At 64.1% G+C, this 16076-nt stretch overlaps 1 protein-coding gene across 2 annotated transcripts; it reads left to right on the forward strand.

Annotated features, from left to right (window-relative positions):
* Positions 1–857: 857 nt before the first annotated feature.
* Positions 858–8676, forward strand: LOC146407330 (uncharacterized). Of its 2 annotated transcripts, XM_085012878.1 has the most exons (9): positions 858–1041; positions 1723–1876; positions 1988–2133; positions 2683–2953; positions 3311–3445; positions 4648–4836; positions 5341–7764; positions 7836–7918; positions 8167–8676. In XM_085012878.1, exons 5-7 carry the CDS (start codon positions 3373–3375, stop codon positions 5538–5540), a joined length of 462 nt encoding a protein of 153 aa, XP_084869004.1. In that variant the 5' UTR covers positions 858–1041; positions 1723–1876; positions 1988–2133; positions 2683–2953; positions 3311–3372; the 3' UTR covers positions 5541–7764; positions 7836–7918; positions 8167–8676. The 2 variants fall into 2 exon arrangements, 1 of the variants encoding a protein (XP_084869004.1); XR_014837571.1 differs by lacking the exons at positions 858–1041; positions 1723–1876; positions 1988–2133; ... (2 more) ...; positions 4648–4836; positions 7836–7918 and having other exon boundaries at positions 7651–7764; positions 8167–8251.
* The last annotated feature ends 7400 nt before the right edge of the window (positions 8677–16076 follow it).

Raw genomic sequence — 16076 nt, forward strand, 5'->3', positions numbered from 1 at the left:
CCTCCCTCCCTCCGGCTCCCAAGCTCTCCCCCCTCCCCTCCCTCTTTTCCTCCCTCCTTGCCCCTCCCCTCTTCCAGGCTCTCCCCTCCCCTCCTCCTTCCCTCCTGCCTACCCTGGGAGCACCACCAGGCTGGTAGGTAGTCCTGGCTTCCCTGCGTTCATCTCAGGGAGAGAGGAGGTGTGACCAGCTGCTGGAGTTCAGGCCTCTGAGTGATTCGCCTCCTGCCGCTGTGGCTGGGGGCCCCCGGGGACGAGGGGCCGTCCTGGCAGCAGCAGGGAAGGCTGCGGTGTCTGAGCCCCTCCGAGCCTCCCAGGGCTGGGTGAGGGTGTGTGTGTGCTACCCCGTGGCACTGTGAGACCCCAGACCATAGCCCCCGTCAAACAGGGAAGAACCTTCTAACCCGCTGCCTCAGTGGGAGGGCGGCCCCGTCTGGTCTCGGGGTGTGTGTGGGGATGCTGCGTAGCCTTGGCCGAGAGGCAGGAGGGAGTCTTCAGCAATAAGATGAAGCTGATCCAGGGCCACGTCCCTCCTTCCGTCGTAAGGCGGGCAGGTTGAAGGGTCAGGGCTGGGGTGGGGGGACCCCCAGAGGGTATCCGTCCCCTTCCTAGCCCCTGGCATGCAGAAGAGCGGGCCGATCCTTCTGGGCGGGGCCGGGCGGGCTCTTGTGTCCCGAGCGAGTGTGGGCCCCGCCTGCCTCCTGGTTCCTCCCAGCGCCCAAGGACGCAGGTGGGGCCTGGGCAGGGCGGCCAGTTCCTCACACCCTTGAACAGGATCAGGGCCCCTCCCTGGCCTCCCCCTGCCCCGGCGGGGCGGTGGAGGAACTTCCCTGTCCACCGCTGCTGCTGGGCTGGGCCGCAGGCGGGCTCAGGAGAAGGGCGGCTTGTGGAGGCACCTTCTGTGGGCTTGGCCCGCCTGCTCTCTGATGCTCAGGAGGGTGTCTGCTGGTTCGGGGAACTCACGGGAGCGCAGCCCACAGCCAGAGGCCGACCCAGCCCCCCAGAGCCACCCCGACCCAGAGCCACCCCAACTCAGAGTCACAGGCAAGGAAACCCCTGTTGGTTGCAATAACCAACGGAGGTCTGGGGCGGGGGCGGGGGGCGGGGGTGTCTACAGCAAAAACTGGCGCATATGTGTAGGTACTGTTGCATCTTCCCATGCCACCAATGATGAAGCTGAGGCTCAGAGAGGTGGGGTCCCTTGCCTGAGGCTGCCCAGCTTGAGAAGGGAGGTGGAGAGCCAGGCCAGTCATTGACCCACAGCCTGATGGTCAGCTTGGCTGCCGAGAGCCTTGGTCCACGGGACGGGGGAGGCGGCGCTTCTGAGGAACAGGAGATGCCGCCTTTGAGTGGGACCCATGCCAGGGGTAGTTGCTCCGTTGGCGCTGGCCCCCCTCCCCAGGGATGTCCAGGCCCCCGCTCCCAGCACTGGGGGTCCAGGGAGGAGGGAGGCCCTGCCCTGAGGCCATGGCTCCCAGGAGCCCACAGCCTCCCCTTGGAGGCGGTGAGCCACCTGCCCACACCTGCACCGAGGTGGCCCTGGGCATGGGCGGGGCTGGCAGGCAGAGCACCTTCTTCAGAGAGAAGGCGCAGGGCAGGGACAAGGAGACCCTGAGGGATGGGCCCTCTGAGTCTCCTCCAAGCCTGAGTCACCCGTCTCGGAATCCTGGCCTGACCTTGGAACCTGGGGTCAAAGCTCCTTGTTTGGGGCCCTCACTTTCCCAGCGGGAGAACCGCCAGGGACCCTGGAAGCCGTCTCTGCAAGGACGCTGGCCAGCCGGAGGGGGCTGCGGAGTGTCTCTGGACATGATGGCAGCTGAGCTGGGTGCAGGGCAGCCAAGCCCTGGGGACCTGGGGACCTTGCCGGTGGTGCGGGCCTGTAAGTCCCAGCCTTCGCTAAATGCCAACAAGACTTTGTCTCCCCCTGACCTGGAGTTTGTGTGGGGGTAGGTGACATGGATTTGTACCAAACGTGTCTGTCACTGCTCAGGGACACCAGGGCCTCGCCCTGAGCATTGGCCCTGAGGAGGGTAAGACGCCCCGGTGAGGAGGGGCCGCAGCCTCGAGGTGCACAGAGCGCCTCCGGTGCGCAGATGGGCCGAGCGTTGCTGCGCTGGGACCGTGGTTCCCTCCCAGGTATTTATTGAGTACCTTCTCTGTGCCCAGCTCTGCCCAGCTCTGTGCAGGGGAGGTGGGTGAACGGGCATTGAGAACGGCCGGGCCAGCTTTGCCTTCTAGAAAGTGCAGCGCTGACGTCAGCCAGGAGAATGGATTATAGGAACGCGGCACAGGCCAGGAGAGCAGAACGTCCAGGAGAGACGGAGCGGGACTCGGGGGCAGGGGTGCAAGGGGCGGGGGGGACCAACCCGAGAAGCCATGTGCCGTGCGTGGAGGAGCCCGGACTGAAGGCACAGCTGAGGTTTCTGTCCACACGTCAGCCACCCAGCGTTTCCACTTCCAGCCACTTGGGATGGCGGGGGGAGGGCGCCGCAGCCCTACCCATGGTGGCCCCACGCTGGAGGGGACCCAGGTGCCCGGAGGCAGGACAGTGGCTCCTTTGGGGGCAGGGGCCTGGGGGCGCTGAGAGGGAGGTGCTGGGGGCTTTGGGGCATCAAGTTTGGGTCCCCCTGGGGGTTGTTTGTGGAGAGTACCACTTGTGTTAGTTTTTGTCTTTTTTTTTTTTAGGGTTTGTACCAACAGCATATGGAGGTTCCGGGCTAGGGGTTGAATCAGAGCTACAGCTGCTGGTCTACACCACAGCCACAGCAACGCCAGATCTAAGTCACATCTGCCACCGACACCACAGCTCTTGGCAATGCCGGATTCTTAACCCACTGCGCGAGGCCAGGAATCGAAGCTGCGACCTCATGGATGCGAGTCAGATTCGTTTCCGCTGCATGACAGGAACTCCGAGAGCACCATTTTGTGGTTAGCCATTGTCCCGTGGTTGCTTTCTGTAAGTTTGTTATACTTTGATTAAAAACATCTAGGAGTTACTTTTAAAAAGGGGGTCCTCAGTCTCCTGGAGTTCCAGAGCCCCTCCCAGGTTTCCCTGTCAGTCGGTCGCAAAGCTACTGACCCATCCCCTGGAGCCTGGGGTCAGGCTCTCACTGGGACAGTCAAGGCGTCCACTGTCCCCAGGCTGGGTGCACAAGCCTCTCTGTGAACTCAGGTGAAGGGTTAGGGTTAGGGTTAGGGTCAGAGGGGACGTGGGAGGGGCTGGCCAGGGCAAGGGGCCCCTGGTGTGGTAGGGGGCATGTCGTGGGGGCCGCTGCTCAGTGTCCCCCCACCCCTTGTGACCCTGACCCTCCAGCAAGGGTGCCAGGCAGCTGCGAGAAGAAAGAACATTCTAAGCATGGTCGTGTCGCAGTTGCCATGGCGAACACGGGGAAAGAGGAACAATTCAATCCAGTGGTCCCGGCACCGGACATGAAACCCCACCATTCAGGTGACGCGGGGTGTCTGCAGCTGCGTGTGCGTGTGGGCACGTGTGGGCACGTGTGGGCATCCGTGTGCACTTCACACAATGCACACAATTGCCTCTAAAGAAACCCACATCTTCTGTAGAAAGAGGATGCTTTTTTGAATTTCAATTGGCTGTCTCAACAATGTCCGTTTAATTAGTGTGTTTTGAAGGGGGAAATGAAGGAAAATTATAATGCATCCGAGAAAACGGTTGTACGTGCTCAGCTTTTCTCGTGGGTTCCGGTGCAGCCACCCGGGGTCCGCAGAGCCCGAGCCCAGAGCCGTCCAGGCCAGAGGAGGCAGGGAGGCCGCCCCATGGCTGCAGCTGGGGACGCTGTGAGCAAGGGCCGGCGGTGCTGCGTCCCTCCCGGTGGCAGGCAGAGCTCCAGGCCTGGGGACGTGGAAGGGGGGGCAGGCGGAGCGAGGGTCCCTCCCCTTGTGGGCTTTGTCACCAGGAGCCATGGAGGTGGTGATGCAGGTCAGGGGACAGCTAGCAAGGCCCCCTGGAGGCGTGGGGTCCAGTTCGGACTTTGCCAGAAGCAGACTGGGCTTTCCTGCTTGTGACATTTGTAAAAAGGTGATGACTGTGAGCCAAACGAAACGACCAGAGTTCCCTGGGGGCCTAGCGGTGAAGGACTCAGCATTTCACTGCCATGGCTTGATCCCTGGCTTGGGAACCTCTGCACGCTGTGGGCGGGGCCGAAAAATAAATAAATAAAACAATGACCAAGAAAGGGCTTTATAAACTGTCAGGACCTGGGGCCGTTCCCGCCCCCACACCGGGGCTGAGTCCTGGTCAAGCGTCCCCCCAGGAGTGAACATCCTTCCAGGGGCCCCGCTCGGCAGCGCAGGGGACCAGGGCTGGCACGCGGCGGTGCTCCTGAGCCTCTCTGGGTTGCTCAAGCCTGCGTGGTGCAGAGGCCGGCTCCCCGCAGCGTCCCCGCCCCCACAAGGCTCCTGCGCCCCAGAAGGGCCCCCCGCCCTGAGGCAGAGCCTCCCCAGGCTGGCGAGGGAGGTCGGGTGGGAAACAGGACCAGTCCTGCCCGGGCCAGCCTGCCTCCTCTCCACCCTGGGCTCCTGGCTCTCCCTGCGCGCCCGTGCCCCTCCCAGAGGGTCCCCCTCCCGTGCAGGGAGGGGGGGTCTTGGCTTCCTCCCCTCTCCCTGCTCATCCCCTCTGTTCCTCAGGCACCAGCCTGACCAGTGTGGCCACACTTAGGAGAGCAGCTGTGTCCCCGAGGATCGGGGGCCATGTGCTGGCCTCCAGTTTCCAGGAGAACAGGGCACCTTTGCACAGGAGGGTGCCAGGCCGTCGCAGTTCCGGGTCCATGGGTGGCCCTCCTGGCCCCGTCACCTTCCTAAAATCCAAGCGGCCGGGTGAGGGCCAGGCCCCCGGCTCTGCTTTAACAGAACCATTGCTACCCCGCTGGGGTGGGGGCGGGGGAGCTGGCCGGCATCGGCCCCACTGGTAACCAGCTGTCTTCAGTTCCCGGGTGTGACTCCAAAGCCCCCTCTCTGCTCTGAGCAGGCAGTGGCCCAGCCGGGGGAGGGGGACCCGGGATGCTGGACACCCCAATCCACTCTCCCCGCTGTGCCCCCTGCGCCCCCACCCACCAGCCTCGGGCAGCCATCATGTGGCAGCCGATGTGCCCAGCCCCTGCCTCCACCGTCCTCTTTGCCGAGCGCCGTGGCCGCAGGGTCCTCCCTGCTGCCTTCTAGCCGCTGATCCCCCCGCTCCCCTTGGCTGGCACCAGGGAGGGCTCCAGTCCGCTGTGTGGGTAGCGTGGCTCTGTCCGTCTTGGCACAAGATGCTTCTCCCCCCTGATCACGTTACCTCCCTCTCGGAAGGGTGTGGGCACTTACCCCGACACGTCCTCTTAGGCACCGGGAGCTGGCGGGCACCCAGGCTGCGGAATCCTGGCCTCTGGCCCCAGAGGAGCCCGTCCTGGGAGCGAGGGGCCAGCACCTCCGCGTCCAGCACCTTTCAGGCACCAGACCCCCCCAGGCGAGGCGCACAGATGCTGACAGTGAGGCTGAGGTCCAACACCCACATGGAGGCGGTGGTGGGGAGGCGACCTTGACCAGGTCCCTACCAGGACCCCCTTGTGCCCACACGGAGTCCCTGCATCCCTCCCCAGGTGCCCGCTCCACTCCCCGTGTCTGTCTGTCCTGGACGGCCTGTCCACACTTCCCCGCCCCCACCTGCTGTCTGTCCCCAGGAAGTGCCTTTGCCGAGGCAGCCCGCGCGCCCCCCAGGCCCGCCTCACAGACACCTTCACGGGGCCCACTGACCTTGGCAGTGCCAAGCCCAGTCGTGTCCCTGCAGTACCTGCCAGCTCCAGGGCAGTCCGCGCGGGTGGGGACGTGACTCGTTGGTGGGAGTGCTACCCTGAGGCCACGCTTGGAAGGCTACCCCCCCAGCACCTTGGCCACCATAGCCTCGGCCAGAGCTAGATGGACAGAAGGACAGGTGGATGGATGGACAGGTGGATGGATGGACAGATGGACAGGCGGCTGGCAGATGTGCTGTAGGACCTGAGGTGGAAGCCTCGGATGGCACAAAGAATGCCCTGACAGAGAGACGCACGAGGCATTGTCTGAAGGGAGGCCTGGCTGCACTCGGCTCCGTGATGGACTCTCACCTCTGGGTGGGACGAGGCAAACCCAGGTGCCTCGCTGCCAGGCCCCTTCCCTGTACCCCAGCAGACATGACTAATCGAGCAGGGCTCCTCTCCCACTGAGCCTGGCTCCCAGCCCTCCCTGTGCAGCCAAGACCAGCTGCTTGCTGTTGGCACGGAGGCTGGCCTGGCCATCCCAGCTGTACGTTGTTATTAAAATAGTAACGGAAGCCCAAATCTGCCAGCATCCCAGCCTGTGGGGGTCAGCGGAGCACCTGGGGGGGGAGGCAGCTCAGACTCAGTCTTTGCTGGCGCTTCCCCACCCCCACGCCACCTCCCATCCCCAGCCAGTGTCACCCACAGGGTGCTCAGAGCCGACTGGCCCCAAGGAGATGCGTGCTGGGCCCCAAAGGCTCCAGGCCCTGAGTCGAGGCCCAGGTGTCCTGCTGGGGGGCGGCCCAGCCACTGCTCTCCGGGCTTCAGCAGCCCCGGGTCCTGGGGCCCCTTCCCCAGAGATGTGTGTCCGAGGGTCCTGACTGAGAGGAGAAACTGGCATTTTCCACAAGCAGGTGCAGGGCTCTGGGACCCGCCCCATGGACGTACAGCCTGGACAGTCCCTTCCCTGCGGCTGGCTGAGCGCTGCTCCCCAAGGGACAGCTCTTCCCTAAGAGAGGGGCAGGCTGCCCACGGGCCTCTGGGCCCCTCCAGCCTGGGGTGGGTGCCCGCGCCCAGCACTCACAGTGGTGGGTCTTCCTCCTGCACTTCTCAAGGGGTGGCCCTGAGGTGGGGGGTTCTCACATTTTGCTCCCTCTGCTGCAGGCTTAGAGCCCGGCCCATCCTCGACAGTGCCCCCTTCTGCTGCCCCGCCAGCCGTGCCCCCCCGCCCCTGTTCTGGGCGGTCTCCCTGAGCCCTGGGTCATCGGGTGTCACCAGCCCTACCTGGGACCCGGCGGCCGTCACCTGTTCCCAAGCAGCTCTGTCAGCGAAGGGCCCAGGCCCCTGCTGGGTGTCCCTGTGCCCCGGGGCCCATGGAGCCCCTGGTACACGGCCCTCGGAGTCTGAGCGACTGGCTCCAAGCCTCACACTCCGCCCCTGGGAGCTGTGTGACTTCGAAAGCTGCTCAGCATCTCTGGGCTTCTTTCCTTTCCCTGTGAAATGGAGACGCACCTGCCCTGGGGTTGGGGGCAGAATCGCTCGGGAAGAACAGAAAACGCGCCTTTGATAGTGAACCCATGCCCTGCGGCCTGGCGACAGCGCCCTCCAAGGACCACAGGTTTGAGATGAACCGAGACAGCGTGTGCAGGGCTGGGAGCTGCTATTAGTGGTGGTCCTGTCGCCCCGACAGACAGCCGCTGCCCTCCAGCACGGGGCCAGGACACACGCAGACCTCCGCACAGACGCCCTCTGTGCTCCAGCCGCCGCCCGGCCGCCTCCCAGGTTGGCCCACCCGGCGGCCGCTGCGGCTGCCCGCACGCCACCTCCGCCCGCGGGCTCGGGGCCACACACAGCCCGGGCTCCCCCCCCAACCCCGCCCCCGAAAGTCAACAGACCCGTTTTAGCAAAGCTGGAAGCCACAGAAAAGCAGAACGCTGTCAACAAACTCCCCGGAGCCCCCCTCCCCACCCTGGCCTCCAGGAGTCGGCTACCTTCTGGATTATTCCTGCCTGGCTTCTCGTCCACTCACATGGTAAGAAGGGCCCTAAGCCTTTCCTCTGCTCGGGCCCCGCGCCGGGGCCGCTGCTCACACCCACAGCCCAGGTCCCCTTAGGTCGCTCATTTCTCAAGTGGGGAAACTGACAACCAGGAGGCACGATGGCCCGGGATGTCGCCATGGCCCCCAGGTGTGAACCCGGGTCCGCGTGGCCCCCAGCCGGGCTCCTCGTCACCGTGGGACCGGAGAAGAGGGCGGGGGACATCCGGACCTTCCCCGAGGTCCTTCGAGCCGGCGGGGAAGACCCTGTCAGGGGTTCCAGGCTGACGCATCTCAGGGTTGGGTGCCCTGGTGACACCGGGGCCTTGCCTGGGAAAGGGGGCACCTCCTGGGACCAGGAGGGCACAGCTGGAGCTCTCACCACCGACACTCCCACAGGAGGCCAGGTGCGCCTGGCGGCTGGGGGGCCCTGCCTGCCCCCCGCATCTCTTCTTTCCGACACGGCGGCTGCATCCAGCCAGAGTAGAGGCGGCGGCTCGGCTCCCAGCAGCTCCCACATGAATCACCCCCCGCGGCAGCAGCTCACGGCACACGGACCACGTCCCCCGCCGCCCTCCTGGCCCCACCTTTCCGCCCCCGCCTCTCCCCTGGGCCGGCCTTCCCAGCTCGATCAGCTGCTCCCTGGCAAGGCTGTCTTCCAGGTGAACGCGCCTTAGAAAAATGACTTCATTACCACCTTGGGCAGCTTGGGGCTGGGGGAGGGCTCTGTGTGGCCCCGAGGGGGCAGGTGGTGTGGACACCACCTCAGTGGCTCCCCCAGCAACTGTGCCCTGGGTGGCAGGAAGGCCTGGAGCCCAGGCACACAGGGACCCCCTACCCGGGCAGGGCTGACGGAGACAGATCTGTGGGCCCAGGGGCTGCGGGGGAATATTACATTATGACAACAAATCACTCCGCTGATTGGAACTTAATTACGTCTCTTTTATCTTGGTGACAGTCAGGCACCTGGGCTGGAGGCCGGCCTGGGGGTGGGGTGGGGGTGCTGGGCCCTGGGGATTAATGAGGCGGCGCCCTCCCCTGCCCCGGAGAGAGCCACAGCTGCCCCCTCCCCGTCTGCCAGGCAGGCCAGACAAAGGGGGCTTCTGCCCGAGGATCAGTCACCAGGGTCTTGGGGGAGGGGGTGGGGCAGGCGAGGGCAGGGCTGTCGGGGGACTGCCCGGTCCTGCCCAAGCAGAGCCAGGAGGGCAACTTGGCCTCGGCCAGTCTCCAGGACAGAGAGGCCACGCTGGAGCCTGATCCCCGAAGCGGGAAACCAAGTTGCCATCATGCGGTCGCCACGGACCAGGGTGCAGCCCGGGGAGGGAGGGTGTCGTGTGCCAGGGTTCGGGGCTCAGATGGCGTCTTGGCACCCCAGGACAGGCCAGCACGGGACAGCGAGGTGCGCCTGGCAGCTGGACCTCCTGGGAGCACAGGCCAGTGTTGGCCAAGTTCCGTTTGGGGACCAGAATCCTCCTATGAACCACCTTTTTTTTTTGTCTTTTTGCCATTTCTCGGGCCGCTCTCATGGCATATGGAGGTTCCTAGGCTAGGGGTCGAATTGGAGCTGTAGCCACTGGCCACAGCAACGTGGGACCCGAGCCGCGTCTGCAACCTACACCACAGCTCACGGCAACGCCAGATCCTTAACCCACTGAGTGAGGCCAGGGATCGAACCCGCAACCTCATGGTTCATAGTCAGATTCGTTAACCACTGTGCCACGACGGGTACTCCTGAACCACTTCTTGAGGGCACATGTATCCTATGGATTTTTCTGGAATGGTTTTGATTTGAGGAATTTTTGTACCAGGAACCAATGAAATCCTAGTATTCTGGAGTTTGCCCGCAGGCCTGGGGCTGCTTTTTCCATCCTGGGCAAATGCAGATCCTGGACCGTCTTAACCACAGCGTTGCCTGGGTCCTTGGCGCGTGGCCTCCCTGGGTCTCGGCCTCCTCATCTGGAGAGGGTGGAGGCTTGGAGCCCCCAGGGTGGGTGCCAGGCTGCCCCACGGGGCTTTGGTTCCAACGAGCGGCACGGGTTCTTGCCCCGACTCAGTTGCCACACTTTACTGTGTTTGCCAACTGAACCCCCCCGTGGCCCCTCCCGGGCCCAGCGACCGTTCTCAGGGTACAGACGCAGGCACAGAGGCTCAGAGAGGGGACATCACCTGCCCGAGGCCGCACAGCCGCTAGGTGACAGAGGCAGGATTTGAGCCAGGGGGTCCGGCCTGGGTGCCTGCTCCTGAGGGTGGGCGGCTCCTCCTGGCCGAGCACGAGCGCCGATGAGGGCGGACGCTGTGGGTGTTGCTTTCACTTATATCCCACCGCGTTCACCACGCAGTGAGCATCCTCTGTGCCTGGCAAGATGTGGGGCACATTGAAGGGGTCTGAGGTTGGAGAATCTTGTTCCCCCGCCAGGCCCGGAGCCCTGACTGATGAGTCCAGCGGGGCTCAGGTCCCAGGGGCTCCCCTCTGGCCCCCTCTTGGGGTGGGGCTGTCTAGGGTCCTGGCCCCGTCTCCCCGGCTCTGAGGGATGGGGACCGGCTGGGACCCCCTCCTCGCTGCCTTCACCCTACGGCAGCTGAGGGGCCGCGTGGGGTTGCCTCCTGATGGACGTGCGGGGGTGGGTGGGTTGGTGACAGAGGCAGAACGAGCACCGTTTCATAGACTGGCTGATGGCTGCTGAGTCATCGCACGGGGTGATCCATCAGCTGGGCTGCTGGCAGCAGGAGCCGAGGGCACTGCAGTGGCTTTGGGGACAGGCAGGGCGAGGGGTGGGGTGGGGGGCCCTGTCTTCCACCCGGTTCCCTGCAGGGGCTGGACGGGCGCTGCGTGTGGAGGGAAGGGCAGGCGTGTGCTTCTGCTCTGGTGTGAAAGTGCTTGGTTCCCACGCGGCCTGCAGGTGTGAGCGTCTCGGGGGGGTGCACAGCCTCCCAGGTGCAGGTGTGCTGCACCCCACCCCCAGGGGAACCGCGGGCCAGTACAGACGGGTCTTTGCAGGCAGTATCTGTGAACCTTCTTCACATGTGTGCTTGGGGGAGTGTGAGGCGGGGTTCTGAGCTGGACGGGGAACCCCAGGCCCCTCACCTGCCACCAGCCAGATCCCAGCTTCCATGCTCTCGTCTGAAGACTGCGACCGCGACAGAGTCGGTGTGAGGCACCTGCTGCGAGGATTTGTGGCGGTGGAGTCAAGGCCTTACGTGGAGACAGAGTCCTCAGCCCACAGAGCCTGTGTCATCACTGAGGGCCGTGTGTGCCACTGGGCGTGTGTGCGAGTGTGTGTGTGTGTGTGTGTGCGTGCGTGTGTGGAGAGCACTGTCTCGTGGGATTACGGAGGCCGAGATCCACCACCTTCCATCCCTGAGCTGATGGCAGAGTGACCCAAAGAGCAGGCAGTGCGAGGCCCAGCCCGGGGGCTGGAGACCTTGTCTCAGCCCAGGTGTCAGGCACCTTCTCTTCCTGAGATTTTTGTCCCATCGGGGCCACAACAGACGGGACAAGGCCACCTGCCTCAGGGAGGGCCCTGCATGACTTTCCTCTAGGAGGGGATTGGAAAGCTACTCCCATCGAGAAACTCCCTCGCAGACAAGCCCAGAGTCACATTTAACCAGATACCTGGACACGGCTTTTGTGGGCATGTTGGGTGTGCGTGTGCAGACACGTGGGGGTGCACCTGTGTCCCTGGGTGCGTTTACGTGTGGGCCCCGTGCAGCCACCCCGCATCTCTGGGGACCGCTGGTTGCAGTAAGGTTCCGATGCCCGGCTATTCCTGTGCTGCCACCAAGATGCTGGGGCCGAGCTCAGGGGTCCCGGCTCCCTCGGGGGTCCTCCTGGACTTTTGCTGGTGCTCAGACAGCCCCCTCGCCCCAGGCACCCCGAGGTCCAAAGGGCAAACAGAGGTGCTTGTTCATATATGGAAGCTCAGGTGCCAAGTGCCACCTTCATGTCCAACCCCTGCTTCTGGGGGAAAAGTACAAATGACGATGTGTTGGGAGATGAGAAATTTCCGTTTCAGCTGGCTGAGCGCTTGGCGCTCCGGGGCTCCTCAGAAGTCACTGTGGGCCTTGCCTTGGCCGACACGTGCGGGCAGCCTCAGCGCCTGGAACCGCGGTCAGTTGCCACCTGGCCTGATGACTGAGGCCGTCGTGGGGGCGGGACGGGGTCTGGTGAGTCACCCCCAACTTCCAGGTCAGCTTTGCTCTGTGCAGCGAGGCCACTCTGGCCGAGCCCCTCCCTCAGACCCGCCCTCCCGGAGGCGGGTGGGAGAGGCAGGCCCCGCCAAGACCCACGTGGAGCTCATCCCAGGTCTCACCTCCCGGCCGGCCAGCCTGCTGTCACCTGTCCCATGACGCGCAGCTCCATCAACCCAGATCAGGCGGAATTTTCAGGGGTTCACGCCCCTGCACGGATCTGCTGGCTGCCCCCTCCCTCCAGGCCCTGGTCAGTACACCCTGGACGTGAAGGGCAGTGCAGGGCATTGTCCCCGAGACGGGAAGCTTGCCGTGTCCCCACCTTTGTCTCCCCACCCCCGAGCAGGTGGGACCACAGGAAAAATGAGCCGAGGGGACGAGGGGGTCCTGGCAAACACGCCCAGCCTCCCAGGGGTGGTGAGGGTTTTGGAAGGCGTTTATTCGATACGTCGGGTTCATGACAAGCTCGGGGCGACCTCCGGAACCCTAGCCCTGGCTGGAAGTGGAGCTTCCGGATGATTCCCTGGGCATAGTTTTCACAGACACCTGATCCCTGGGGACGTGGTCCTGCAAGGTGGAGGCCTCACTTCCATCCCTTGACCGGTCACCGGGGGGGGGGGTGCTGTCTGCACCTGAGCCTCCGTGAACCCCAGGCAATAGCTAAGGTACAGGTGTGACTCTATGGATGAGTCTTGCACAGAAGCCCAGCATGTGGAACCAAGGGTGGGGCTGCCCTGTGGGCCCGGGTGTGGAGGTGGGGACTTGCCCTGTGCATCGCCAGCCTCAGCTGACCCCCGGGACCCCAGCTGTCCCCCGGGCAGAGGGGCCGAGGGTCCCGAGCGTGCGGTGTGCCAGGCGGGCGTGGGATTGACCCTTGCACTCACCATCTGAACGAACCCGCATTAGAGACGATTCTTCCCAAGAAGGGTGTGTGTGACCTGAGTCTGGGTGTTGGCAGGAAGAAAACGGGCTGGGGACGCACCTCCTGCCTGGGCCCTCGGGATGACGGGAAATGAAAGGCCAGCTTGGCAGCGTCCCGACCCAGCCTGAGGATCAGACCTGGGACAAGTTCCTCTCTCCCGGGACCCGTCCGGGGAGACTCCACCTGCCCTTGCCTGTAACATGGGACCCCCCGAACACCTTCCCATCTCATCTGCGTCCTAACACTGCCTCCCAAGGCCGTCGACGCCCAGACCCCTGCCCCTCTTCCTGATCTGGAACGTGGGCCACCTCGCGGGTCTCTGTGATATGGCGGAAGCTCAGCCTGGTACCCGTGTGACCCCAGAACCCCTGGGACCGAAGAGGCCAGTGTGTTGTCCCAGGAAGGAGCTGGAGTCTTGACAAAGGTGCCCCGTCCTGCCCCCACCTGCTTCTCTTGCTTCTGGAAGTCCACCTCTGAAGGCCCTGCAGGTTAGCCGAGCTGCTCCTGCCCCAGCCAGCCTGGGGGGAGCCTCGGGGTGTCATCGGCGTCCTCCAGAGAGCCAGGACCAGGAGGGCGTGTATAGACAACAAGGTTTAATATCAGGAAGTAGCTCATGCAGTTACGGCGGGTCCGAATCTGCGGGGTGGGCTGGCAGGTGGAGAGCCCGGAGGGCCAAGCCTGCAGACTCTCTGCAGGCAGTCCCTGGACAGTCCCCTCTTCTGCGGGGAAGGCTGGTCTTTCTGTTCTATCCAGACCTTCGACTGATTAGACGAGGCCCACCTGCCATGGCGCAGGCAATCGGCTTCCTTAAGTGCACGGATTCAGGTGTTAAACCTCGGCGAGAAACACCTTCATCAAAACAGCTAGACTAGCATTTGATGCCCCCCCCCGTGGCCCTGTCCAGTGGGCACAGCACTAGCATCATACGCGTCATAGTGCATCTGCCTGCCTTTCTCTTCTCGGTGAAACAAAAACCCTTCCAGCACCGTTTCTTCCCAGGGCTGACCCCCCAGAATGCATCCCTGGCACCCCTGCCTGCCCCGTGCGACCACACACACTACTTTCTGAGGAGGACATTCTGGGGGTGGGGTGGGACTCCACCACCCTGTTGTGACTGCTTTGGGGGACACCCCGTGGGCCCCAACTCATGGCACGTCCCAGGCAGACCATCAGGGAAGGTGTGGGCAGGACTCCCGAATCCCCACACAGTGCCCGCCAGGAGCTAGCCTGCTGCCGGGCGTGGGACGGGGGCAGAGGGTCCCCGGGGAGGGGCGGAGTCCTTCCCGAAAGCAGGTAGAGCAGACACAGCCAGGGGTGCACAGTGCCTTCACCGCCCTCGTCCAAGTCCCTGGGGCACCAAGAAGGGACAAGAAGAAGGAACCATGTGGCCCGATCGCCTCTGGCCTTGGGCTTTCTGACTCTGACACAGGTGTTCCAGCCAAGGTCACGGCCGGCAAAGCCATGTGGGTTCTTTAACTGGATCAGGGGGTCATTTTTCCAAACCCAAGAGTGGTGGATCCCGCCCTGCTGTGCAAACACCCGAGGTCACTGCACCAGGAAGAAATCCTGTGTCCTCCTCCAGGGGTGGCTGCCCCCACTTCTGGGGGTCCTTGGTGTCCTGGGCTCACGGCTGCACTCCTCCAGTTTCTGCCTCTGCCTTCACGGACCCGTCTCCTTGCGTGTCTGTCTCCACATGCAAGGACAGCGTTCACAGCTGGTTGGGGCCCACCCTGCTCCCACCTGCCCCCTTAATGACACCTGCAGTGACCCTATTCCCCAGTCAGGCTGCGTTCTGAGGACCTGGGGGCTAAGACCTTAGCACCTCGTTCTGGGGGGAGGCATAGATTTCAGCCCATAACAGGTGACGTCAGCATGAGAGGCCTTGCCCGTGCTGGCTCTCAGTTGGTGGACCCTGGGGGCCTTGGCACTGAAGCTGTGGGGTTGGGCTTCTCGGCAAGCCTGGCAGAGGCTGTGCCGGGCACCGCAGGTATCAGGGTGCTTTCCCCTCTCCCAGCACCAGGATGAAGGCCTGGGCTGCCACATGGCCCGTACGCTTGAGTCAGCTGCCCAGGGTCCCATCTTGGGGACAGGTCCTGCCCCTGGGTAGCTTATTACTGTCACCTAGGGCCCTTTAGGGCCTCCACTCTGAGCAGGAGCTGGGAGCCAAAGCTCCAAGCCTCCATCTTTGCAAGACTCTGAGTGAATTTTCTGCCCTGGAGCAGCAGGAGCTGCCTCTCTGACCCCGGTCTGCAGGGCTGGGGCTGGATGGCCTGGGCCAGGGGTGGGGGCGGGGGTGCCGAGAGGCGTCTGGGTGCGAGGCAGCTGGGGTGTCCAAGGGTGCAAACGCCAGCGGAGGAGGGGCAGGGGTCTGAGCCAGATGCAGTGCATCGTCCCACTGGCGTCTCTTCTTCCCACAGAGCCTCCCCACTGAGCTCGGCCGCCCCTGGTCCCCGAGAACAAAGCCCCGGGCCCCCTTTTATCTTCTCTGCTCGGGGTCCTGGGGGGGAGGAGCAAACGAAGGCCTGACCCAGCGTCATTTTCCTTTGCTTCCCCCTCCGGCCCACCCTTTCTTCCCTTTGGAATGTCTTTTCATGGGGTCAGACCCAGATGGCTGGCCCCGGGCCCTGGGAGTGGGGCCTGAACTCCAGCCCACTGCCAGCCCCTTGGCCCGGGCACTCCAGCCCGGAGTAGGGACCAGGCGCCAGCAGGAGGTGTCATCCCTGAGGGCTGAAAGCAGGTGCCTAGCCCTGCCCTGGAGCCCCTGCCCTGTCTCCAGGGGACTCCTGGGGGTCACAGTCTGGCCCTCTCTGAGCGCTGGGCCCTCAGCTTCAGCCCTTGCTCTAAAGCTCCCCGCTGCCCCGTCTCACATAGTCAGCCAGGCCGTGTGTGGGCTCTGGGGGCCAGCCCTGCATTCAGCCCTTGAGTGGGAGGGCAGAGGGGAGCCCCATCCAGCTGGCCCTGGCCCAAGGGAATTTAACCCCCCTGAGCGGCTTTGGCTCTTTCTGTCATTGGATTGGTCTCTTTGGGCCCCTGAGAGGTTCATCACTCACCCCTGCTCCCCGTCTAGTCACTTCCTCTCTGTGACACCTGCTGCTCACGTGTCCCCCGCGTGGCCTCTGACTTCTCCCACAGTCCAGCCCGTGGGTGGCAGCGTCCCCACTTCACAGATGAAGAGACTGAGCACAGGGGTCGGGGTTGG

The sequence above is a fragment of the Sus scrofa genome, chromosome 1 (genome assembly GCF_054392235.1).
Source record: "Sus scrofa isolate SSC_HxYL_T2T_F1_AM1 chromosome 1, Sscrofa_HxYL_maternal_Yorkshire_Landrace_v2.0, whole genome shotgun sequence".
NCBI lineage: Eukaryota > Metazoa > Chordata > Mammalia > Artiodactyla > Suidae > Sus > Sus scrofa.

Coding starts and splice junctions, on each gene's coding strand:
- LOC146407330 (XM_085012878.1), top strand. CDS start 3,373: ATGGCGAACACGGGGAAAGAGGAACAATTCAATCCAGTGGTCCCGGCA. Junction 3,446..4,647: donor CATGAAACCCCACCATTCAG/GTGACGCGGGGT, acceptor TCTGTTCCTCAG/GCACCAGCCTGACCAGTGTG. Junction 4,837..5,340: donor CCTAAAATCCAAGCGGCCGG/GTGAGGGCCAGG, acceptor ACGTCCTCTTAG/GCACCGGGAGCTGGCGGGCA.